Below are 25,830 nucleotides of genomic sequence, written 5' to 3'. Positions count from 1 at the left end.
ATATATATATATAGAGAGAGAGAGAGAGAGAGAGAGAGAGAGAAACAGTAATAATATTATGTTAAAAGCTGGGGGCTGGGGATTTAGCTCAGTGGTTCTGCCGCCTGCCTCGCCAAGCTTAAGGTCCTGAGTTTGATTCCCAGTACCAAAAAAAAAAAGCTAAGCCAGGTACAGTAAGGGGCTCCAAACACCACACCTGCTGCTGACAGTCTCCAGCTATACCTATTACATACAGCCATAACAAGCTTTAATTATGTCTCACTAGCTATTCCAAAAATGTTTCCTTGTCTTTCTTAATATATTCCTGTTGTTATTCTAATATACATTCAAGTACCCCCTCAGATAAAAATGATACATGTGTGCCTAAAAAATAAAAATGGCAATGTCACCATTGTTATAAGTAAAAATGAGGACATTAGATTTCTTATGGCTAGGGCAGGGATGAGGTAGGATAAGAAAAATAAAAGGTAGGTAAAAAAGAGACAAGGAAATCATAACTAAAAAAATTATACTGCAACTTTCAGAAACCAAGCAAAGTTACCCAAGGTGATGCATATCAGAATCCACTGGTTAAATTTAGACTCCTTCCCTGCCAGACCCATCACACCCAAAATTCCTTAGGAACACTAAAAGTCCATAAATTGGCTCAATTGAGAAAATAAGTAACAGGAGCCTGATCCCAAGATAAAAGAGCAGGTTGAGAGCACCCAAAGAATGTTCACATTCCCTGTTTAGAAAAAACAAACCCGCTCCGGCCTTCAGATGGAAGGGCAGCCTTGCTCAAAGCGGCGGAAGGACTTGAAGCCCTTGGTGAGAGCAGGAAGGCGCGCACAGCCTACAAATTTTGCCAACGGCGCGGTGTTCGGTGCTGGACGATGTAATCGAGGTGGCGCTGGCGTCCTGATCCCTGCATCTGGAGACCACTGGGGATGGGGCCGTGAAGGCCAGCAGCTTCTGCATCTCAGGCTGTTTGCGGCTGGACTCTTCTTCCCTGCCTCCACGCCATCAGGCTGATAATGAGACTTGCAAGAAGACATGCACCCAAAAGGAGACGTCAGCGTGCACACCTTCGTCTGTCTGGCTTGCACCGTCGTTTCCTTCTGTGCTGCTGGCCTTCATATGGCTGGACAGATGCCCCATTTGCATCAGGACAGTGACCATCACCAGCCCAACGTCAGTGACAACAAGTTTCCAAACCTTCCATGATCCAGCAGCCACTCCTGCAACTGTTGATTTGATCAAAACCTATAAGCATGTTAATGAGGTTTACCATGCAAAAAAGAAGCGAACACACCAACAGGGGCAGAGAGATGATTCTAGTTGTAAGAAGGAGTGGAAGGTTTACAATGATGGTTACAATAATAATAACTGTGATTATACTGTAAAAAATGGAGGGGAGTGGTTGGATCATTATGAAATTGACTCCTCGATAGGCAGTTTCCTTTGGAGAGGTTATAAAAGCATATGATTGGGTGGAACAAGATGGACTGTCATTAAAGTGATAAAGAACAAAAAAGCTGTTTTGAATCGAGCCCAGATAGTAGTGCAACTTCTTGGGCTCATGAGCAAACATGACACTGAAATGAAATATTACATAGTGCATTTGAAATGCCACTTTATCTTTCAAAGCCACCTCTGTTTAGTTTTTGAAATGCTGTCTTACAACCTCTATGACTTGATGAGGAACACCAATTTCCAAATGTCTCTGAACACAACATGAAAGTTTGTGCAGTGGATGTGCACTGCATTGCTTTTCCTTGTGACTCCAGAACTTAGGTTCATTCACTGTGACCTAAAACCTGAGAATATCCTTCTTTGCAACCCCAAACACAGTGCAATCAAGATTGTTGACTTTGGCAGTTCTTGTCAGTTAAGGCAGAGGGGTACCAGTATATTCAGAGTTTAATGGTCTCCAGAGGTGCTGTTGCCAGTGCCTTAAGATCTTGCTATAGAAATGTGGTCCCTTGGGTATATTTTGGTTCAAATGCACACTGGAGGATTTCTGTTTAGTGGTGCCAATTAAGTAGATCAGATGAATAAAACAGTGGAAGTTCTGGGTGTCATACTGCTCATATTTTTGACCAAGCCCCAAAAGTAAGAAAGTTCTTTGAGAAGCGGCCAGATGGCACTTGAAAATTGAAGAAGACCAAAGATGAAAAATGGGAATACAAAGCACCAGGATCCCACAAACTTCACAATATTCTTGGAGTAGCCACAGGAGGACCTAGTAGGTGTTGTGCTGGGGAGTTGGGTCACAAAGTAGCTGACTACCTGAAGTTCACAGACCTCACTTTGAAGGTGCTTGAGTATGACCCTTAATCTCAGACTCAACCTTATTGTGCCTTCAGCACAGTTTTTTTTTCAAGAAAACAGTACAAGAATTTTCAAACCCGAAATTAGGAGAGCCTTCCATATTAGAAGCAGCCATTTTGCACATGTCTTTGTGGACAGTCCGTAATACTGGAAACACAGAGAACGGGTGATTCCAGAGGCTTTCCCGGTTTTTTTTGGTACCAGGGATCGAACTCAGGACCTTCCACTTTCCAGGCAGGCGGTGGCACCACTGAGCTAAATCCCAGCGCAAGAGGGTTTTCTTTTAAAATAGACTTTTGTGACCTATTAATTGTAGACTTTGTGTGGGTCATAAAGTTGACTTCTTATTGGTTGAAGATTACAGGAATGGTGGTTTGCTTTGGTGGAAACAGCTGCAGCGGTGTCCCTTCCTGCTTTTCACTTTTTCTTTTGCTTTTTTCTCAGCACATGGTAACTCCACTATTTCTTCTACACAAACATGTCTCCTATTCATCCTGATCATTTTTTTAAAATGCAGAATTTTATGTGACTGCTTTTTTGACTCACAATTATGCTGTGAATTTTATAAAAATTTATTTTTTGGATAATTTATTGTAACAGAGCTGTCTTTATAGTACATAAATGTCTGTAACCAATAGTATAGCAGTTCTGCACTTTGACACAAGGTGTAACTAGACTATTTTTAAATGTTAGTTAAAGATTATGGCTGTACTATTGCTTAAATAATACTAGAACTGTTGGGCTGGGGATTTAGCTCAGTGGTTCTGGCGCCTGCCTCGAAAGCTCAAGGTCCCAAGTTCAATCCCCGGTACCCCCCCCCCCCCCAAATACTAGAACTGTTGTCATATCCATAGCCGACGTATTTACAGCAATCTGGGTAATGAACTAGACATCTCATTCCAGATTACTAATATCTGTCACAGTCTCCGCATGTTTAGGGTTCTGAAGGTAAAGGGACACTTGATCCAGAATCTATAGAGTCAGCAGTTGATTCTTGTATTCCTGGTGAACCTACTTGTAAACTTGACAGCAAGACCTTAGTTACACCAGTAGGTCCAAAGTAGGAGTAGGAGTAAGCAGAGCTCTCAGCATGACCTGAGGTGAGCAGGCTGCTGTTTAGTAGGTGCCTTGTTCTGAGATTATGCTGTCTTAATGTAATGCAATCTGGCCATAGCTAAATTTATGTTCCCATTTTAAATTAACCAATTTTAGGATATTGTACTTTTCAGTGGTTGAATTAGGAGAAGAAAGATAGTGTAATTTATCTGTCCAAGATCTGAAGAAGCCTAGAAAAGAAGCAGTAATTTACCTCTGTTGATAACCCTGTTTGAAACAACAGTAGATGCTGTGCTACTTTTCAACTCCATGTGGCTGGCTTGCTCAACTTTCTCTGAACAACAAGTTTTTATATGTAAACAATGACTAAAACAGGATAAAAGACTATGTAAATGTGAATAGAAACTTGGAAATACTGTATGTTTTTATAAACCACAAAATTGTCTTGTTAATCAGGAGATCCATGTTTATTTTATAATGAAATCTCAAGCCCATGGATGATTTTTTCATCTTGGTACTTCATGAAGGTTTACAGTGAATAAAAGCATGTCATCTTGAGTACAGCAATATCGAAAGGAATTCAGCAGTTACTGCTGTTCAGGAATGTGGAATATAAGGCTAAGACACTGTATGGTCCAGGTCATTTTTTTTCTGTGCTAGTTCCTCATCTCGGGAAGCACCTAAAAACTAAACCAGTTTTTATTTTTTTGGTACTGGGGATCGAACTCAGGTCCTTGCGCTTGCGCAGGAGGCGGCAAAACCACTGAGCTAAATCCCCGGCCCCAGTTTTTAAACTGAGATTTACATAAAGAAAATCATAAAATCAAGCGCTTCTGCATACTCTGTTATGTTATAGTCCAGTTTTATGTGCTTTACGACACAGTTTGGTAACAGAACTTCTGTGCATCATACACATAAACAGCATGGAAAAGGTTAAATATCTGTGTTCAGACTGAGAGATCTAGTCTGGATTTGGTGTGTGTGTTGTGACATTAAATGAAAAAACGAGCCCCTCCTTTGTATTATAGTCATGCAGTCTTGTGACAAACAGTTGAATAATTTGTAAAAACAAACAACAAACCAAAAAACACCTGTAGAATGAGCTAATGCCCTTCTGGGGGGAGGGCACCTTTTCCGGGGCTTTTCCACCCCTTCAAGAGAGGTATACGTGTTCTCAGTTTTAAACTGCAATGTGCCTCATTTCTCTAAATGCCCACACTCCATTCTTAAATGCATCCTAAAATCCCTGCCCAATAAACACTTCTTGTGCCTCTTACTGATGCATTGTGAAAATTCTTTTTCAGCCACACAGGTCAGTGAAGCTACTACAAAAGGATGAGATAAGTTCCTTGTTTCATTCTTGGGGACTCTCACACTGATGATAGAAGAAACTTGTTTATACTTGCTACTAATCTAGAAAAGGGAAAGGAAAGCAGCTATGGATGTTATCCTGGCCAAAGTTTGTCCAAAGAATATTCTTTTTTTTTTTTTTTGGTACCGGGGATCGAACGCGGGTCCTTGAGCTTGCACAGCAGGCATCGAAACCACTGAGCTAAATCCCCGGCCCCCAAAGAATATTCTTAAGGACACTTGGTATGAAATCAGAGTGCACTTTCAGTTATACAGGCCATGTTGTATCACAATAAAATCTCCTTTTTCTGAGTCACATGTAACTACTAGAACTGTTTTAGGGAACTACAAAGTACCACAAATACGTTCTTTTTTTTTTTTTCGGTGCCAGAGAATTGAACTCTGGACCTTTTGCTTGTAACTCAGGTGGCGGAACCAGTGAGCCAAATCCCCAGTGGCCACAAGTACTTTCATTCCTGAGCAAATCACAACTGATCTTTAAGCATGCCCCACTGTCTCTACTTGTTAAAGTCTCTGAACTCAAACCTTCCTATCAGATAGTTAAAGAACCTTACACTCCAGATTTGCTCATGAAGAAGCCTCAGACTATCTCAAGGCTCAAAATGGCTGGCACAAGTCTCCAGATGTGTTCATAAGAAACTCTAAAGACAAGGAAAAGGAATGATGAGGCCTCACATCTCTGTAGGATGAATTTAATCTCTAACTGCATACTGCCTCAGAGGTATTTTCCTGTCCCAGAAGGGAAGGCTCCCTGGCCAAACCGAATGCTCCATTGGGTCTTAAAGGGGGAGAACTTTTTGCTTCACATTCACATTGTGGAGAAGATACAGTTCAGGCAGCCCCCTCATTATAGAATACTGGCTGCAACCTGTGCAGTTAGTATATAGCTTTTGATGTACTGAAACCCTGTTGCCTACTATATAGTAGGTCCAAATGCCACAAATAGTGAAGTTGCTTACCTACCCCAAATGGCACTGCCAAGCCTCTGATCAATCAGGGCCCCCAAATGACTTATAATAAACCCAGAAGGCCCTTAATAGTGAAGGTGCTTACCGCACCCAAAGGACACTGCCTAGTGGCATAAGAGAAGGTCCAAATGGTGGTGACAGTAATCTTCGGAGTGCACTTTCCAGTGGGAAATCAGATAGAGCCCATCAGCTTTCCAAACAATCTTTTCCCTTTTACTAACAAAAGCATTTATAGGCAGCTGATGCCATGAACAGGAAAGGAGTGTCATTTCCAGGTGCAGGAGTGTCCCCAGAAGCTGCTGGAATGTCCTTGGAGCCCTGACCATTGGTTCAGCTAGCCAAAGCACTCATTCCCTTTTCCTAAGTGCCTGCTGGGATGGATGCCTCTCAGGAGCTGGAACTTTTCTCTAGCTGGCTCACCAAAACTTACTGGCCCCTCAGGTTCATATGCTTAGGTTCATTGGCTCACCACTGACCAAATCAAAGGCCATTTATTTTGGTAAAAATAAGGAAAAGGGATTCATTCAAAGTTAGTTTCAAGGAGCTGGAGGGGCCCATTTGCCTCAAATCATCATCTCCCCATGTACTGGTGGGCAAGGGTCTTTTACAGTAAGGAACAGAGAGGAGAGGGAAAACAGAAATAATGCACATCTCCACACTTGCTTTATCACTTCTAGCCATCTTTAGCTCATTGTCTTCTTTCTTGTGGAAAGGAAACTGAGGCCAGCATCTGCATATCCTGTCCATTCATCTGGGCTGAGGAGATGGAGGTATCCATTCATGTTCTAGGCCTGAGGAAGTTTGGAGGAGCCACTTGTCTCTAAAGTTAAAAAGCTAACTTTTAAAGTTCTATTTTACAGTGCTGGTTGCACTGAGACAGCAGGTGTCCCAAGCAAACTGGGGAGTATGGCCATCCTGCCAAAGCAGAGTTTAGGACAAGTTTCTTCACTTCTCTGCAACATGGGCATGGTGATTGGTCAGTCAAGATGGTTGGTGGCGTTTTTGGGGGACTGAGTTGAACATAGAAGTAAGTCTTGAGTTACCTACAGGTGCCCTCCCTTATAAAATTCCTCCATTGGTGTCCAGTTGAAGGCACAGGTGGGCACACAGACACTCACATACATGCTCACAGAGCCCGAATCCTCCCATATTGGTTCCACCACTTAGCTGCCAGCTTAGTCTAAGTCACAGCTATTCTGGCTAATGAACTCATGCTTCCTGCCATCCTCACAGGGTCTTCCTCCCGTCTGTTACATAAAGGCCAAAGTAATCTTGATACATCAACTGGATCAGGACCTTGCCTTTAGGAACCATCTTAGAATAGCTTTTTTTAAATGAACACCAACCTCATCACATTATCTCTGAGACACTGTAGAATAAGTTACTCCCTACTCTCTAGCTCCCTCCCTATTGCTCTCCCTGTCCTTATGGGTCATGTGCTCCCTCCCAGAGCTTATCACATGCCTCCTGTTACGACAGATCTGAAGTGTCTCTCCAAAGCCTCATGTGTTTGTAAGGTGATTGGATCATGGGGATGCTATATGCATTCGTGAACTGGGGCACTGGTGAGTTTAGCAGCCTGGGTGTACTACTGTGAGGCAGGGTCTGGTTGGAGGAAGGTCACTGGGTGTGTGACCTGGAAGGGTATATCTCCCTCCTGGACACTTCCCTATGATCCAGGGCTTGTTCCTGGCTGTTTTTTCAGGCTTTATAGAAGCACTTCCTACATCTTTGCTGAATGAATAAAGGTCAGTATTCATTGACAGGTCTTTCCTACCCTAATTTCAGGCAAGGTAAACATTCCCTTTATTATTACTTATGGGAATGTAAATCGGTACAGTTTATCTTGAATATGCATCAAGAGCCTTAAAATGCATTTAATCCTTCAATTTGATTTTGACAAATCAGTAAAAAACAAAATCAGAGATGTGGTACAAGATTTAGGAACAAGATGAAGCCCTTTTAGGAAAGATGAATAGTAGGAAATAAATGAATCATTTTCATTTATATAGTTAGCATACTCATAACATAGACTGTCTAGTCATTAACAACATTTTCTTTCTTATTTTATTTTCTGCCGTGCTAGTAATTCCTAGGGCCTTCCCCATCCTAGGCAAGTTCTCTACACCTGAACCACTCCTAGCCCCACTATCATAATTTTTAATGTTAAATAAAAATGGCAAAAAAGGGGCAGAATAGAAACCTTTATATTTTAATTTTATCTAAACATAAGTGTAGTATATAATACCCCCAAAGAAATAACTACTCTTTAAGTATGCTACTGGCTAGTGAGATTTAGGGTGATTTTAATTTATTCAAATTTTTTTCTTTCCTTCTTTACATCTTTCCAGATAGTCTCTCACTGTGCTGCCTGGGCTGGTCTCAATTTCTTAGTCTTCATGCCTCAGCCTTGCAAATATTGGAACTACAGGTGTACATTACTCCAAATTTCCTTAAGTGTGCTGCAATTTTATAATCACAATAAAAGATGATTTTAAAAAGCAAAAAACCCATGAATCTAGTCTCCTCTTTATATCTGTGAGCTATTCTTCCATACCAATTAGAATTAAATTAACTTTATTATTTTTTAAGTAGCCCCCTTGTCATACTAGCCTGAGTCCTTGCTTTAGTGACAGTGGAAATTAAAATTAAGCCATAACTTTGTAGGAGAAACACTTTAATTGGAAAGAGACAATGGTAAGGGACTTTAGCATGAGCTGACAAAGAAGAATGAGAATAGAGAAAGGAGACCAGGCTCAACAGCTGGAGGGGGCACACTCACTTGATAAAGAGGGTCAGATTACCTGAAAGGTAGCACCAGTTTTATGGGGTGCTGGGGCCTGGTTGATTATTATTTCAGTCCTGGTTTTGTAGCTCAGGAGGAATGCTCATGGCTTGAGAGGCAATTTGGTTCCCGTAAAATAGCTGTTTTGTTTGAACAGTTTTAGTCTTCCGAGGCTCTGATGGAATCCCAGGTGGCCCTAGGTTTAGGACAATGACTAGAGAGTTCTAGGCTCCCCTCCAGAAGAGGGTCTGGAACTGATGTTATAAAAGTTAGTACTCGTGTCTCTAATTTCTGAAAACTACTCTTACCTTGGCATCTTCAGTCTCTCAGGGTTATGAGGTTGGCTAAGTAAGTTTAGTTCATATAAGCAATTATTTTTTTTTGGTACTGGGGGTCGAACTCAGGACCTTGAGCTTGTGAGGCAGGTGGCAGCACCACTGAGCTAAATTCCCGGCCCTGTGTTTTGTTTCTTTTACTTTTCTTTTCTTTTTTTTTCCCCATTAAGTTTATTGGTACATTTTCAGTATAAAATACAGTTACATTCATCATTGGGATCTTGTACCTTTACATGAGTCTCTTGGTTCTTATTTTTTTTCCCCTTCCCTTGCCCTCCCTTCACCCCCTCCACCCTTCCCTATTTGGAAAGACCTTGTTTCCATTTTTTTTCCTCTTTTCATATTTTTTCCTTTCTCTTCTTTCCCTTCCCCTACCCCTCCCAATTTCCCTGGTCTTTTAGACCTTTTCTTCCTGTTACACAATATCAGTTATACATTTTTAAAATTACAATATTAAGATCTAGGAGACATTACCACAGATTTTACAGAATTTAAAAGGATATAGAAAGCATATTACAAAAATTTTTTTTGAAATAAATTTGACAACTTCTAAGAAGTACCTTGGAAGACAAATTAATGAAACTAACTCTGGAAGAAATATAACAAAAACAAAAACAGTGTTGTAAGATGTTTAGTACCTAATTTTAAGACTTCTAAAGCTACAGTAATCAAGGCAGTGTTGGTGTAAGGAAAGACATATAGATCATTTGAATAAAACAGAGAATCTAGAAATAGAACCACACATATATGGTCCACTGAGTTTTGAAAGATTATTTAACATTAGCATTTTATAGAATATAAACTCAATTCAAGAGCCGAGGAAGAGATAGTGTTTGCAGGAAATGACACTAGAACACCTTGTATCCGTATATAAAAAATTAACTTCAACCCTTTTTTTCCATACATGAAAATAACTTGAAGGGATCTATGAATCTAAATAAGAAACCTTAAAAGTATAAAACTTTAAGAAGAAATTATAAGGGAAAATATTTATGAATTCAGGGTAGGCAAGAACTACCTAGGGATACAAAAAACATGATGTATAAAAGAAAAAAATTGATAAATGAGATTCCATCAAAATTTAGAACTTTAAATGACATCATTAAAATGAAAAGTAGTCCTTAAACAGACCCCATTTACAATACATATAACCTATGACCAGAATATATAAAGAATTTTTAGAGCTCATTAATAGACAACCCAATTAAAATGTAGCCATAAGAAGATGATAAATAGCCAGTATAGCACAAGGAATGGTGTGCAATTCTAGAATTAGAAAAATAGCAATCAGTACAATAATAAGACTGAATTATACACTCATTAGGGCGATGAAGTTAAAAGTTTTAAAAGCCTTGTCATGACTTTTTCTTTTTGTTGGATTCTCCCCCTTTGTGTTTAATTTGTCATGCCCAATGGATTCATTCTGCTAGGTTTCCTGGGGTTGTGTTCCTCATTGTCTTTTCCTAGGGTATTGTCTAAAATTTTTTGGAGTGCCTGTTTGGTATTCGAGAAGTTCCTGAGGTGCTCTTTATCATGAAAGTATCTTATTTCTCCATCAATTTGGAAAGATAGTTTTGCAGGGTACATCAATCTGGGTTGGAGGCTGTTGTCCTTTAGGGCTTGAAATACATCACTCCAAGCTCTTCTTGCCTTGAGGGTTTGCATTGAGAAGTCTGCTGTGATTCTGATGGGCTTTCCTTTGTATGTGATTTGTTTCTTTTCTCTAACTGCTTGTAGAATTTTGTTCTTCTGTTGGATTTCTGGAATCCTAACTATTATATGCCTATGTGTAGTTTTTTTGATTAAGGCTAGTTGGAGTCCTATATGCCTCACTTATCTGTATGTCAAGTTCTTTTCCCCTGCTTGGGAAGTTTTCTGCCATTACTTCTGCAAACAATATTTTTTATGTCATCTGCACTCTCTCCTGTTTCTTCATTGACTCTAATCAGTCTTATGTTATTCTTCTTTGCATCGTCTAGCAGCTGCTGGATTGATTTCTCGAGTTCCCTTACAATTTTAAAGCAGTTTTCTTTTCCTCCTCACTAATTGCAATCTTATCTTCTATATTTGAAATTGTATCCTCACATTGGTTCATTCTGCTGTGCAGACTTTCCATGGAGTTTTTAATCTCTTGGAAATCTGTTTGTATCTGTTTTATGGATTCCATTTGTTTCCTATGTTGGGATTCCATCATGTTCCTCAGATCCTCTATTTTTTTTATCTGTGTCCTCTCTAGATTTATTAATTATGTCTTGCACCATGAGGAAAATCTTTGCTGTTATCTGAGTAATTATTTCTGATTTCCTTTTTCACAGATCCTCTTTTGTTGCCAGTTCAGAGAGTCCAGGTGGTTGAGTATCAGATTGTTCCATTTCGTTTCCCTTTGGGGTTGCTGTAGGTGATCCAGAAGTCTGTTTTTGAGACTTGTTTATGTGTCTTCTCATTTCCGTGGGGTGGGGGGTGCTTCTGGCGCCCACGCGGCTCACCTTCTCTGCCCTAGGAGCTTGGGATGGCGGTGGGGGAGCTTCCTTCTGGGTGCTGAGACCAGCTGAGCTTCTCTGCCCTAGGAGCCTGGGATGGAGGCAGGGAGCTTCCTTCCAGGTGCTGGGACCGGCTCACCTTCTCTGCCCTAGGAGCCTGGGATGGCAGGGGGGGAGCTTCCTTCTGGGTGCTGGGACCGGCTGAGCTTCTCTGACTACTTTTCTTTTCTTAAATGACTAACATGCTTATATCCAAAGTTTTAATGTAATAAGGAATAAAAAATAAAGGTCAAACTTTGTTCTACTTTTAGTTACCTATTGGGCACCTGTAGGCCCAAATGAAGAGATTTGGTTTTTGGCAAAACAACAACAACAAAACCACATTTAAGTCCCTGTCTTAGAAGAAAACACAAATTACACTTTTTTTTTGGTACCGGGGGTCGAACTCAGGTCCTTGCACTTGTGAGGCAGGAGCGGTGCCACTGAGCTAAATCCCTGACCCCACAAATTATACTTTTAATGAGTGACAGGTGAAGGGTCCAGCAGTCTGTTCTCAGTCCCTGTAGAGGTTTCTGACTAGGTCATGATTGTTTCCTCACACAAAACCCAACAAACCCTCTGGGAAAGGATTTTATGGCTTTTTTCTGTCTATAGCTTTATAAAGCTACTTGACGCAGAGGACTGTAATACTGATTATGCCCAAAGCGGGCTGTAAGGAGTTGACCCCACAATTGGCTTGTTTTGAGAAATGAGTTTGGCTGAAGCCCACATGCCGAGGTCAGAGTAGCTCGCACCCCAATTCCGTTCCGACAACTAAAACCTTCAGACTCAAAGGACAGTGTTCCAATTACAATCATATATTTTGTCTATTCTGTTCCTAATTTGCGAATGCTTTGTTTTGTCCTTTATGAGCCTTGTTTACATGAATTTCCATAAAGACCACACGTTGCCTTTACCCCAATTGATTGCCAATAAAAATCAATGCCTGGGACTGTCCAGCACTTTTGTCGGTTCCACTGGCATTGGTTGTCCAGGCACCCTGCTCTCTCTCTCTTAGTTCTGTCTCTTAGTGTATTCTTTTTCTCAGGCCTGCGTTGCACACTGGGCAGGTGGGTACTGGAACCTGACTATAGGGGTCTCTGGCAACTTGATATACCAGTCTCATTTCTGGAATTCCTTAAATGAGCTATTTCTTCATTTTACAAATATTTATCAATATTTTGCAAGAATCAGTAACTAGGAATACGCAAGTAATTCCAGACATGGTTGCTGCTGTGAAGAGACTTGCACATCAGATCTAAACCCTTAGATTTAGGGCTCCTCCAGGTCAGACTTTGTGGCTTTGTGCCATACTGACAGCCTTCTGCTGGCTTTGGCAGGACTGAGAGCTGCCAAGGATCACACCCAGCAGCACTTGGGAAGCCTGGCAGGAGAAAGAAGGGCAAGTTATTCTTAGCTGAAGTCTAGAAAGCATTAATTGTCTCCTGAGAGCTGGAATGAGGCAACATTTCCAGATCTTCAGAGAGGTAAAATGATGAGAAAAAGCAAAAGGGCAAAAAAGGATCCTAGCTCATTTATTTGTGATCTGACCTTTATATTTTAGAAAACTGGATTGAATTAGAATACCACAATGAGACTTGATTTTATAAAACATCTTTTACTTAAAAAAGGTGACCTCTCAAGAGGTTGACATGAATGTATGTGTCACACATGAATATACCTAAGTCACAACACATTTACATAAAATGATTGCTGAACAGCACTTGCCAACTGTTTCACAAGAAATACTGAGCTGAGTGTGGTGGTGCACATCTGTAACCCCAGCACTTTGGGAAGCTGAGGCAGGAGGATTGCAAGCTGGAGTCCAGCCTGGGCAACTTGGCAAGGCTTTGTGTTAAAATTTAAATATAAGGGGTAGGGATGTAGCTCAGTGGGAAGGCCCCGAGTTCAATACCCAGCATCACCAAAATAACAACAACAACAACAACAACAACAGCTATTTGGGCCACAGTGATTCTGGTGAGGTTGACCCTGGAAAATAAAAGTCCCTCTGGATGGGCTGAGAATTCTGAGTTAGGGTGTACAAGAGGGGTGTGGAGTTTCCTACTGGGGGCTCTGGTAGAGGGTGACATGGAAAGGGAGACACAAAGGTGTCAGGGAGGAGATGGGAGGTGGGATAATGTGACACCACCAGGGAAACTGTCACAGCAAGGGTGTCTCAGTCAAAACTGAGGTCGTCAGTGGTGCTGGGATGCACACTGTCTGAGGCAGCCTTTTAGGAACAAGATGATTGTGAACACATATGTTCTTAGGGGGATTTACAGAAATCTCAGCGGGTCACTGGTCTTTACTAGGGTGAGGAAATGAGGTCTGAGCAATTCTATTGTAGTTTAAGAAGACCACCACAGGAGGCACTTGGGTTACACAAGACTACTTAACACAGAAAGCTTTATATATATATAAACACATTCTTCTCTATACCATTACTTTGGAGTTCACATGTTCTAAGATAAGGAGATGGAGAAAGAGATGAAAATCCTGTATAAACAGTAAAATCTCAGCTTTGAAGTACAAACTATCTTTTATGTAGTTTTCTGTATGAAAATCTACATGATGTCTGTACTGCAGAGAGATCTTCCAGTGAGCGATATGGTCTCAGTAATACATGTTCTTATCCCACCAACCTGTAGAGATAAAAAAAAAGTACATCAGAGATGGAGATTCTATGGAAGGTGGCACACAGGGCCTCAAAAATCATATTGCTGAGCTGGGGGTGTACCACAGTGGTAAAGCGCTTTCTTAACATGAGCAAGGCACTGGGTTCCATCCCCGGCATCACATAAAAAAAAAAAAAGTGGATTCCTACTCACTTCCAGGGTAGCGCCTGATGAAGAGTTTTCGTACTTCGTCATACACCCAAATCAAGATGGCGTGTGGGATAGCTACAAACCAATACTGAGGCCTAGAAGCAGAAGGGAGTAAGGTGAGCCCTAGCTTGTCCAGAGCAATAGCCTATCCCCTGGCCAGCAGGCAGGAAGGCTTCCTTTTCATTTTTCCTGCCTTATTGGAAAGCACAACAAATTCACTATGCTATACAGCACAAAGCTCCTCACTTAACCTGAGCTATGACTGCTAGAAGCAATATCTGCCTTTAGCACAACCTTTTGGATGAGGGTAGAGATGAGAGGGTAGGGCCTTTGGAAACCCATTTATTGTTTTGGGAAATGGGTAGGTCAGAGGCTGGACTTATACAGCACAGCATCAGTTTGATCTCTTTGGAAAGACTTAAGGGGAAGACTGCAGGACTCAATGTTTATTTAGGCCATAACAGCTCAGACAGGAACTGTTACCTTTCCTCCAGGCTGGTGAAGGTCAGCTCACCTGAGCATGGTGAAACTTAGGGCTGTGACACTCCCAAGGCCGTAGGACAGAATCAGGGCGATGATGATCTGTGAGGCAATCCCCACCCAAATAACTTTATTTCTGTAACATATACAAAAGCAAACAGACTCTGAACTTCAGTGGCTCCATAACCATTCACCCAGCACACCGTGCCACCAGTGGAGTCAATCAATGCCTCCTATGTTATAGTCATGGCTACAGGTAGGTCCTGCAAATGAGCAGACTCTTGCATCCTGCCATGGTGGGCCATTGACCGTGAGGTCAGACATAGGAAGTACCTGAAGAGACCCTGCTGGAAGATGGAATTCCTCCGGGTTTTCCTGATGATCAGATCTGCTATCTGCTGAACCATGATGCCAACAAAGAAGGCTGTGTAACCTGTCCACTCAAGGTATTTCCTCTGGTACCTTGTCTGTGAATGGACAGGGAAAGATGAGGCTGTGAGTCCTGGAGAAGAACTCCAGGGAGGGTTCATTGTGGTTTTATGAAGCTTGATCCTCTCACCAGATTGAGGGTGAGCCACTGTCTTCTGTTTGGAAAGAAGGATCCATTTGGCCCAACTGTGGGCATCACTGAACTGGTTACACTTTCACATCAAGGGCAAAGACAATGTGAAAAGGGGGGCTCTTAGGGTCCAGTCTGAGAGATGAGGCCGAATCCTGGCACAGGCTGAACCAGGGTCACCAAGGACCCCGCATTCACTGAGATGCTTCTAGGGGTCCCATTAACGCCGTTCAGGAACACGAAGGTTCTAGTCCTTCCGGGCTGGTCAGTGAGAGGCGAGGACCACAACCCCAAGACGCTGGCATCAGCGCTCACGACTCACCCACTCCTGTCCGTAGCTGTCTTCCACGTCGTTCAGTTCATCCTTTTCCCATCGTACCCGCAGGTTGATGAGAGAGGTGGGCCAAAAGCCCTGCTGTGCATAGACGGTGAAGTACACAAGGAAAGCTCCTAGGGCCTGCATGAGGCCTGAAAGGGAGAGAGATGAGGTTGTAGGCTCTACAGCAGCCTCAGAGCACCACCTTACTGGCCATGGGATTCCTCTCAGCCCCTCCTGCCATCCCACACCTACTCCCAAAAGAAGACCACATTCGCAGGGAGGAGACGCCTTCATCATACCAATGTGCAGATAGGAGTAGATGGCGAGCTGGTGGTTCACCAGTCTGTCCTTCTTCTTGTGGCGTGGCTTTCTGTTCATGATGTCGCTTTCAGCTTTCTCATATGCCAAGGCGATGGAGGGGATCTAGAGGGGCAGAGGCCTGTGAAGCCCAAGCCTGGGGTGCTCGGGCTACCCACGATGCTGCAGACAGCCGTGGCCCAGCAAAGGTGGGCCAGGGGCAGGTGGAGGGCTGCTGAATTGCCCTGGGGGTGGTGGGAATGGGGAACGGCTCCATGCCAGAGTGCAGGCAACAGGGGATGTACTGTGGGTGAGGAATTTAAAGAGCTGGCTTTAAAAATCAATCTGCTTTGGGGTTGGAGATTTAGCTCAGTGATACAGCACTTGCCTGGTGTGCATGGGACCCCAGTTTCAATGCTCAGGACCACAAGGGGGGAAAAGAGAGAAATTAATCTGCTTCTTATTATCACCATATGCTGGTGGTTCTAAATAATGCTGATAAAACACCTGTTTCCTCCATGGAGAGTTTCTCATACCACCCTTCTCCCTTTGGTATGTAGTTGGATCCCAAAGCAATGTAGTAGAACAGTGTCCTTTCCCAGATTCTGACATTAAGAGGACCTTTACAAGACAGATTACTGGGTCCCACCTCTAGACTTTCTAGTCTGGAAAGTCTGGGCCGAGGCCAGAGAATTTGCATTTCTAACAAGTTCCACACTTGGAGAACTACAGAAGTGGAAAAAGTGAGCAAATTTAAAAGGCTGGGAAAGTTATCTGTCTACTGTGGGGACCTCAATTCCCCTCAAAGGTTAAAACATGTCTAATCTCCTCCAAATGCAGGGAATATACCTAGGTGTTGCATCAAACATGAGGGAAGAAGAAGGTAATTTGTAGGATTATGTTCATGCTGGATTCATCTTGCTTCCTCTGGGCCTGGGTGAGCCAGAGGCACATGGGGCTTCCTTAATGGGAAGAGGGGACACCAGAAGAGGAGAGGTTCAGGTGATATTATTGCAGGACAGGGCTTTGTGAGCCTTAATGACTGCTATTTTGTACTGTGGCTAGGTGAGTGGCTTCCAGATCAGATTCTCTCATAGGGGATAATTGTGGGCTTATTACTTTAGCCACTGGGCCCCCAGAGGGACATGGATTATTTGGGTAGTTACTCTGTCTTCCTCAAACGATTAGGAGGCACATGGGCTGAAACTAACCACTGCCATACTTTCATGGAGGGTCAAGGGGCATGTCTTTTTTTTTTTTTCAGTGTTGGGAATTGAACCCAGGCACTCTGCCACTGAGCTACATCCTAGCTCCAAGACTCATACTCTGAAAAGCTCTACATGGAGTGATTTTAATTTCCAAATCCTTGACAGCATCTCTAGTCCCTTGCTTTGAAGTGTGGTCTGTGGAGAAGTAGAACTGGCATCACCCAGAAGCTTGTTAAAAATGCAGCACTTCAGGGCTCATGGTATGAAAGTTTGAGAAGCATCAACTTGGTCCATCTCACGGCCCTTGAAGGGAATAACTCTGTACATAGAAAGTTCACGTGACCCCTGGGTTGGATATCAGACAGTTCCTTTTTGTGCCACTTACTATATCTGTGCCCAGGTCGATGAACAGGAGGGTAATGGTGCCAATGGGCAGGGGGAGCCCGACAATTATGTAGATCAAGAAGGGGCAGAGTTCAGCAATGTTTTTGGTCAAGGTGTATGCGATGGTCTTCTTTAGGTTGTCAAAGATCAGGCGACCTAGGCAAAAATGTGTCTCCTTATCGGAGTTGTTCATCACCCCCCAGGCCCCTCTGGCCATTGGGAACACACCGTGAAACCGTACTCACCTTCCTCTACTCCTGTGACAATAGACGCAAAGTTGTCATCCAGCAAGACCATGTCAGCTGCGTTTTTAGCAGCATCAGAGCCTGCTATCCCCATGGCAATCCCAATGTCTGCCTTCTTTAGGGCCGGAGAGTCATTCACTCCATCCCCGGTCACAGCAACAACTGCATCCTGTGTTTGCCCATTGAGAAAATAAGGGTAAATGGGTTCAAGAGGCCACTGGTTGGGATGTGTGTAGCTTCTATGCAAATATTACCTCATCTTATAAAGGGATTTAAACATCCATAGATTTTGGTATCCTTGGGGGTTCCCAGAACAAAAGCCCTGTGGACTCCAAGGGATGAATGTATCTAATGTCTTCACATAATGAATGTTATATCTTTATAACTCTAAAAACCTTTGATAGCCACAACTATTACACTTGGGATAAAATGCAGAAATCTGGGGAGTGTGTAGCTATAAGAGGGTCTCAAATGTGACCAGACATCTGCCCTCATTTCTCCAAGGACAAGAGGCCTGGGCACTGCCATCTACACACCTGCCTCTGACAGCCCTCCACGATGATCAGTTTCTGCTGGGGAGATGTCCGGGCAAAGACAATTTCTGAGTAGTTGGCTAAGATCTCGTCCAGCTGTTCCGGGGCCATGTCCTTCAGCTCCATGCCAGTCACCACAGCAGCTCTAGCATCCCTGAAAGGGCCAGAAGAAACTAGGTGAGGACCAGGCCTGATCTTAGGTTGAAACACTGTTCTGAGCAGGGTATAGGCAAGAGTCTTTTTGGGTTTATCCAGAATACAATGTCTTTGACATTTGATACTCTAGTAAGATCTCAGGGGCTATAGGTAGTAGAGACATTTTGGTTTCCATTTTAAGACAGTAAACTGAGGCTAAAAGTTAAGGGTCATTTCCTAGTATCCTGTAGTAATACGGAAAAAAAATGCCAAGTAGCCTTTCCCTTCCAGAAACAAGTAAGCAGTGAGTGTTTCCTGGGGGCAGTGCTTTACTTCACAAGGAAAAATAGGGTAAAAACAGCCTGCTTGGGGTTGAGGATGTAGTTCAGTGGTAGAGTACTTTCCTAGCATGTACAACACCCTGGGTTTAATCCACGGCAGGACCAAAAACAAAAACAGGAACAAAAACAAACGAGCTGAGTGTGGTGGTGCACACCTGTAATCCCAGAACTCTGGGAGGTTGTGGTAGGAGGGTCACAAGTTGGAGACCCCGCCTCAAGGTAAAGAAGGGCTGAGAATGTAGCCCAGCAAAAAGCCCCAAGTTCAATGCCCAGTTCCACCAAAACAACAAAACAAAACAAAACAACAAAAATTGCCTATTCCTATGTTCTGGGTCCCAGAATTTCCTTATGCCAACAGATAAAACAACTCTTTGATGTTTTTTCTTTCAGGTTTGTAAAAGTCTATGTGCAATGTGTTCCCTACGGAACACATTGTTGTTCTTGTTGGAGTTTGTTGGAGATGTTTCACAATCCAGACTGCTGTCCTCTTCATTATATTGATCATATCACAATTAGTTTCTTTTCTGCCTTCTTGGCTACATAGAAAGCCCCAACCACGAGAACAGTGTCTGTTTTGTTTGCTGCCATAGTGCATGTGTGGCACTGTACCTGGGATATACTTAGCACTCAAAAAGTAATTGTTGAAAGAATTAACTGATGAATGAATAGATGGGTGAATTAAAGGATAGACATGCTTAAAATAATTAGAAGAAAGAAGGAAAAAAGCTTTCCTTAGGAAGCTTCTATTCTTTTTACTACCAAATAGGGTATGTTGACTTAACTAGCCATTACGAAGCCAAATGAATCCATAGCTAAATACCTAAGATGCTTATTGGATATGGTGGTGCCGGAAACCCAAAGGCTTCTTGATATTCTTGATGATACAACTGGATCAATGGCAAGTGATTTTTATACATAAGCCTTTTGTTTAGTTTTTCTTTAAATTGAGCACATAGGTTTTCAGATCTACTGTCCCATGCCACATGATGATTTTTTTTGCTTAAATTCTTTTATTGGTACATTTTAGGTGTACAATATGTTTACATTTATCATTGGGTGTTTGTACCTGTTCATGATGTATCTTGGTTCTTATTTTTTCTCCATTACCTGTGTGCCCTTCACCCCCTCCACCGTTCCCTATTTACATAGACTTCGTTTCCATTTTTTTTTCTTTTTTCATAATTTTTCCTTCCCCTTCTTTCCTTTCCCCATCTCCTCCCATCACACCTACCCCTTTGGACCTTTTCCTATTTCAAAGTATCAATTATTAGTTATGAATCCTTTTAATCCTTATTTACACTTTCAGTTTCTCACACTAGAGAAACTATTCGGTATTTACACACGTGTGTCCTATTGATTTCACTTAAGAGTATGGCCTTAATATGCATCCATTTAGCTATAAATGACTCTAGTTTCTCATTCTTTATGGCTGAGTAGTACTCCATTTTATAAAACACCCACATCTTCTTTACACATGATGATTTTTAATCAGTGACAGAAGTCCTATGAGACGTTGCCACCTAGTGATATTGTAGCTATCTTGGTTTGTGTAAATATACTTTATCATGCTCACTCAATGATGCAATTGCATTTCTGAGAATGTTTCCCTATTGTTAAGCTGCACATGACTGAACTCATTGGATTCTGACATTTCAAACGAGGAACACATAGAGTTATTTTCATGGCATCAATATAGGGCTTGGCATAGATTAGGGACTCGGTAAACTTCTGAATGAATGATTGGATATGCAAATCACTTTGTATAGGTCAAGCCAGCCGAGCATTACCCTATGAGAATGTGTGGCAAAAAGATGCTGTGCTCTGTAGTATAGCTCTTTAGTTGGGTAAGAACTTGAGTTTCTGCTGCACTGGTTCAGTGCTTACCGTTTGTTAACTTGCTCCACAGCAATACTGCAGCGCCTGGCAATGTCTTCCACCGTCTCACTGCTGGCTGAAATGACCCCCACGCTCTTGGCGACAGCTTTGGCTGTGATGGGATGATCTCCTGTGACCATAATGACCTAGAATACAGACATCAAGGACTCGTGGGGCATGAGGGACTCAGCTGGTGGCAGCAGAGATCATTGTTTAGCATCAGGACCTGGCAGAGTATTATTTGTGGCTGGTGTGTTTTGCTTTCCGAGCAGTTCTGGATCGAAGACACAACTGTCATGAAGGACACACTTGTCCTATTGGGTCTACCCTTGCTCCTAGGCTTCTTATAGTCCCTCCTCTGATGCTAGAGGAGGCTCTTCTACTTTGATGTCACTTTATTTGTGAAAGGGCCTATAGATGTCTACCTGAGGCAGCCCCATGTTGCTTCAATAGTCTTGATACGAACATGGTAATGGACACTCATATTTTGGTTCTAATATCATGAAGATTAGCAGGTGATGGAGGCTGAACCTCAAAACTGACTAATAACACTTTTTAAAATTATCTATTATGGTCTAAGGTAAGATGTGGTCAATTCATGGCACTGTGAGATTCTCATTGTGGTTCATTCCACAGAGACACAATCCTTTTGCTTTTACAGATTAGTTATTGAAATCTTAGCATAGTGAAAGTAGAGGTTAAAGGGAGCTATGATATTTACTTAAAGAGCCTAAGTACTCTCCATGTCTTATGACCATCATTCTTAGAAAGGGATGCAACCTAACTGGAGGGCTTCTTAAGTCATGAAAATAACTCCCACCTTGATCCCTGCACTCCGGCATTTGGCAACTGCATCTGGCACAGTGGACCGAGGGGGATCGATCATTGACAGAAGCCCCACAAAGCACAGGTTGGAAGTGGGAAAGTTCATAGCATCTACATCAAATGGATAGCTCTCTGGAAACTCATCTTCTGGCAGGTAGAGATGACAGAAACCTATAATGGGTATGAATTTGGGAATCAATGAAACTAGGACACGGAATGACAAAAATAAAGAAGATATAGGTCAGTGGTTTAGCAGGTGCTTAGCATTTGTGGGCCCTGAGCTCAAATCCCCAGCACCAAAAATAAATAAAGAAAGAAATGGAAATCTCAGCCCTTTATTATTTACTGTTTTACCATGCATTAGCCTATATCAGAATTGTTTAATTCCTCCAATTCCACAATACATGCTTTTAAAAGGAAAGATATGTTCATCCAAAATAATGTATTATGATCACTAGGTTCTATGCTATGTTCTAGAGGTATAAAGACTAAGATAAGTAAAGTGGACAGCCTTTATTTCTGAACATATCCCTGTTTTGTGATGGGACTGAGAGCTAAAGAAACCAAGCATAATAAAATATGGTACAGACTTCGGAGTGTAGCTATACTTCAGCTACTTGGAGAGTCAGGTGAGACTTTTCCAGGGAGGTCACATGTGAGAAAGGTGTGTTTTCCAGGGAAAGAAGGGAAGGTTGGGGGTTGAAAACTCATTTTAGGCAGAGAAGCCAGCCCAAGATATTTGACAACACTGGGTAGGAAATTTGGGCATCTGGTCAGTGGTACCAAGTTCGGTCCTTAATCAAGATAAACACATGAGAAAGGGCATTAGGAACAAGGTAGAGCCAGCCTCTCCTCCCAGACATCAGCCACTCAGGCTGAGGTAGAAGGCGTTTTTGTGTCTGGTGGAACCTCCCAGATGGTGTGATCCTCTTATGAGCTTTTACATAAAATTAATTCTCAGCATGGTCTGCTTCTTTACAGATTTCAGTAAGACAGACTTTGAAAGGTCAAACACCACATTCCTGGAGCCATTCTAATCAGATGGGGGCGAATCCTGTGCTGAAAAGATTACTTGGTGCCTGGGTTCCTTAGGGTATGCTTATATCATTAGCATCTCATTTGTACATTTTATCTGTTTTACAGACTCTAATATCCTTTATAAACACACATTCCATGGATTCCATGTCTACCGGCAAGAGCTTTCATGCTGTTTAATGAGCCTTATCATTGACCATGAGCTTCTGTTTTCTTGAATTCATCATCCTATGGTTCTGAACTGGTGCTTTTCTGTTGACCCATGATTCTGATAAAGGAACTCACTGTCACCTGTGAGACCACTGCAGTTACCACAGTGTTTGTATTTCTAAGGCTCATGCCCCATTTCAGTTGCTAGCATTACTTTTACCAACTCATGAAAAGGGTACTTCATCATTTATTTTTTTTTTTTGTACCAGGGATTGAACTTGGGACCTTGCGCTTGCAAGGCAGGCAGGCAGTGGCACCACTGAGCTAAATCCCCAGCCCCTTAATCATTTTTTATATCCACTAATTCCATCGTGATGCTTGCATCTGACCCGTCCTTCACACACCCATCACCATGCATCACATGCCACCCCCTCTCAGCTGAATGAAGACAGCCGACTCCTGCTGAGTCTCGTGTCTCTCCTCTCCTTGCTGCTACCAGGACTATGCTTAACAAACACTATAACTCTGGCCAGCTCACTCTTGTTGCAAAGCCTCCAGTGTTCACTACTGAAGGCAGACAACACTCCAATTCCTTAACCATGTACTCAAGCCCTACACACTGTGACCTCCAATTTATTTCTATGGCCCTGCCTCCCACACCTTTGCCATCTCACCTACTCTGCTACACTTGGCATGGGCTGGCTCACTGTACCCTGTGTGCATATGCCCTATCTCTTCCCAGGATGTCCTCTGTGGTCCCCTGTACACAAATACCTTCACTCCATTTCCCTTAAGTACTGCCATTCAAGGCCCAGTGTAAAATGTGACTCCTACCCTGATGTTTTTGATTTTCCTTGTCTGGAAGCAACCCTATTCTTGGTGCTATCATACAGTATCCTCTTATATATTTGCATCCTGTTTATCATATTTTTTTTCAGTGCTGGGGATCTAACCTAGATTCTTGCCCATGCTAGGTAATCTCTGCATCACCTAGATACATCCCCAGCCCCTCATGTTCTTTTTATGATTCATGTGACACATAGCTGCTCTGCCAGCTCTTGAGGCCTCATTGTCCATGCCTCCCAAGAGGTGGGCAGGGATTCTGCTGCCCGCACTCACCTAGCACACGTTCACCCAGGCCGCCCAGCTCCATGTAGGCTGTGTGGAAGGCGGTGGCATTGCTCTTGCCCAGTGGCTGCTCCTGGCCATTGATCATGATGGTGCTACACCTCTCTAAGATCCTCTCTGGGGCCCCCTTCATTACCACGAGGAAGTGCTTGTCTTCAGGGTCTTCTGTCTCGTGTATGGACAGCTAGGAGGCATCCAGAGGGCATGTAAGACACAGTATATTTACCATGGCTCTTCCAATTAGCAACAGGACAGGAAGGGGAAACCCATTCTCCCCACTTGTCCTTGAGGTGTAATAGAGGAAGAGGAGCTCTGACATCCCCAGGTATGTCCTAGCCTTTTAATCTTTGTAGCCAACTAATAAGCAGAGACCAGAGAGACATTTGTCGGATTGGAATCCTTGTAAAGTGGAGCTTGTCTTTCAAACAGAAACTGGCTACTGCTGCACATGGTAATACATGTCTGTAATCCCAGCACTGTGGGAGCTGAGGCGGCAAGAAGTTTAGGAGACACTGTTTAAAAAGATGCTCAGTGCAAAAGCCCTAAGTCCAACATCCAGTACTGAAAAAGAAAGGAAAAAAAGAAAAGAAAGAAGAAAGGAATGGAGGGAGAAAGAAAGAAAGAACAAAAAAGAAAAGAAAAGGAATTGATTGCTTTAAGGAGGCCAGATGTGGCCCTCAGCCTGGAACAGGCTCTGCTGGGGGCTGTCAGAGTGGCCTCAGGGGCTCAGCCCCTCCATCCCGTGGTGAGCAGCCATTTCTCATAAGAGCTCTGTTCACAGCTCCGAAGAGGGCAGGAGTTCCTGCACCTCTCCATGCTGGGCTCAGTTCAAACTTACTACCTGGGCATGAAAGAAAATAGCAGAGGTGCGGGGAAGGGGACACTGTCACACAGAGTCTTCAGGAAGACAGCAAAGGAACAAGGCCACAGGTTTGACATGGAAGAGGGACAAGAGGTGGAGGGAGGGGAGGGGAGTGGAGAGAAAGGAAAGGAGGTGTAAAAAAAGAATTAAGATGTATCATGTACACGGGCCACCTTCCCAGGATGAATGTGCTCCCTGTGTCCTACAAACATGTACTAATAAAAATCAAAATGGAACAGTGTTTGGCAGGAACACCCTTCACCCAGCCATTCTGTCTCTAGAGCCACCCTAATAAGATTATTAGAGATGGGCCGGGGTTTAGCTAAGTGGCTTCGCCACCCACTGCGAGAGTGCAAGGACCCGAGTTCGATCCCCGGAACCGAAAAAAAAGAGAGAGAGAGAGAAAAGATGATTAAAGAATGTAAAATAATCCTATAAAACCCTAAAATGGCTCACTTTCATGGAGCCCTTATTATATATGAAGTGCTCTTTCTTCTAAGCACACAAAAGGATTTCAAGGAAGCTTTTGGAATCTGTAATCTTTGGGAGCAAATAGGTCATGAAGAAAAGTTCTGCCATTTTTGATCTAACAATTGATTTTAAATCAGTAGTCTTTGGACTTTGGGATATCAAGGATGAGAACAATTAGAAAAAATAGCAGAGGGCAAATAGGGTTACTAATTGCTTATTCTTTTTATGGTCAAGTAACGACATTAAAAAAACCCTGATCCATCCAACCAACTGACCTATGCAAAACAAACCCCCAAACCTTCAATCTATTATTGCTATCATTTTCTAAAAGATCAGGCAGAGTTTGAGGTGCAGTTCCCTGGTGAAGTGCTTGCCTGGCATTCTCAGGGCCCTGGGTTCAATCTCCAGCATTGTCGGGGGAAAAAGAGGCACTTTCATATTTAAAAGTAGGAATAATAAACACTTTTATGGTGTGCACTAGATACTAGGCACTGTTCATGTCTGTACATACTAACGCATTTAATCCTTAAAACATCCCTGAAAGACCAGGAGTGCAGCTTGATGGCGAAATGTTTATCTAGCATGACAAGCCCTTGGTTTGATTCCCAGCATCGAGGAAAGAGAAAAAAAGCCATGAGCACTGTTATTGCTTTTATCAGTAGGAAACTGAGGCCCAGAGAGGTTCAATAGTCACACATGAGTAGATGTTGAGCTGGAATATTTTTTTGCCATACTAGAGATTAAATGCAGGGCTTAATGCATGCCACACAAGAACTCTACCACAGAGCTACACCTCCAACCATAGGTT

At 42.7% G+C, this 25,830-nt stretch overlaps 1 protein-coding gene and 1 pseudogene across 2 annotated transcripts in view; one reads left to right on the top strand and one right to left on the bottom strand.

Annotated features, from left to right (window-relative positions):
* The first annotated feature begins 1,054 nt into the window (after positions 1–1,054).
* LOC101710716 (dual specificity tyrosine-phosphorylation-regulated kinase 1A pseudogene) lies at positions 1,055–2,483 on the top strand (annotated as a pseudogene).
* Positions 2,484–12,953: 10,470 nt separating this feature from the next.
* The window catches only part of Atp12a (ATPase H+/K+ transporting non-gastric alpha2 subunit), a 28,914-nt gene continuing 16,037 nt past the window's right edge, over positions 12,954–25,830 (bottom strand). Inside the window, exons 12-23 of one of the 2 annotated variants that reach the window (XM_021236397.2) lie at positions 23,681–23,873; positions 21,372–21,547; positions 20,561–20,697; positions 18,204–18,354; positions 17,668–17,836; positions 17,424–17,578; positions 15,833–15,956; positions 15,537–15,682; positions 14,989–15,122; positions 14,690–14,791; positions 14,179–14,270; positions 12,954–13,992 (exon numbers count right to left, since the gene is read on the bottom strand). In XM_021236397.2, the coding sequence (XP_021092056.2) occupies positions 13,964–13,992; positions 14,179–14,270; positions 14,690–14,791; positions 14,989–15,122; positions 15,537–15,682; positions 15,833–15,956; positions 17,424–17,578; positions 17,668–17,836; positions 18,204–18,354; positions 20,561–20,697; positions 21,372–21,547; positions 23,681–23,873 (1,608 nt within the window). In that variant the 3' untranslated portion in view covers positions 12,954–13,963. The remainder of the gene's footprint in view (positions 13,993–14,178; positions 14,271–14,689; positions 14,792–14,988; positions 15,123–15,536; positions 15,683–15,832; positions 15,957–17,423; positions 17,579–17,667; positions 17,837–18,203; positions 18,355–20,560; positions 20,698–21,371; positions 21,548–23,680; positions 23,874–25,830) is intronic. The other variant, XM_021236398.2, reaches the window with a different exon arrangement.

The sequence above is a fragment of the Heterocephalus glaber genome, unplaced genomic scaffold (genome assembly GCF_053883595.1).
Source record: "Heterocephalus glaber isolate CG9 unplaced genomic scaffold, H.glaber_assembly_v1.0 deba00001719, whole genome shotgun sequence".
Classification (NCBI taxonomy): Eukaryota; Metazoa; Chordata; class Mammalia; order Rodentia; family Bathyergidae; genus Heterocephalus; species Heterocephalus glaber.
This window is presented reverse-complemented; position numbering and strand designations above follow the sequence as displayed.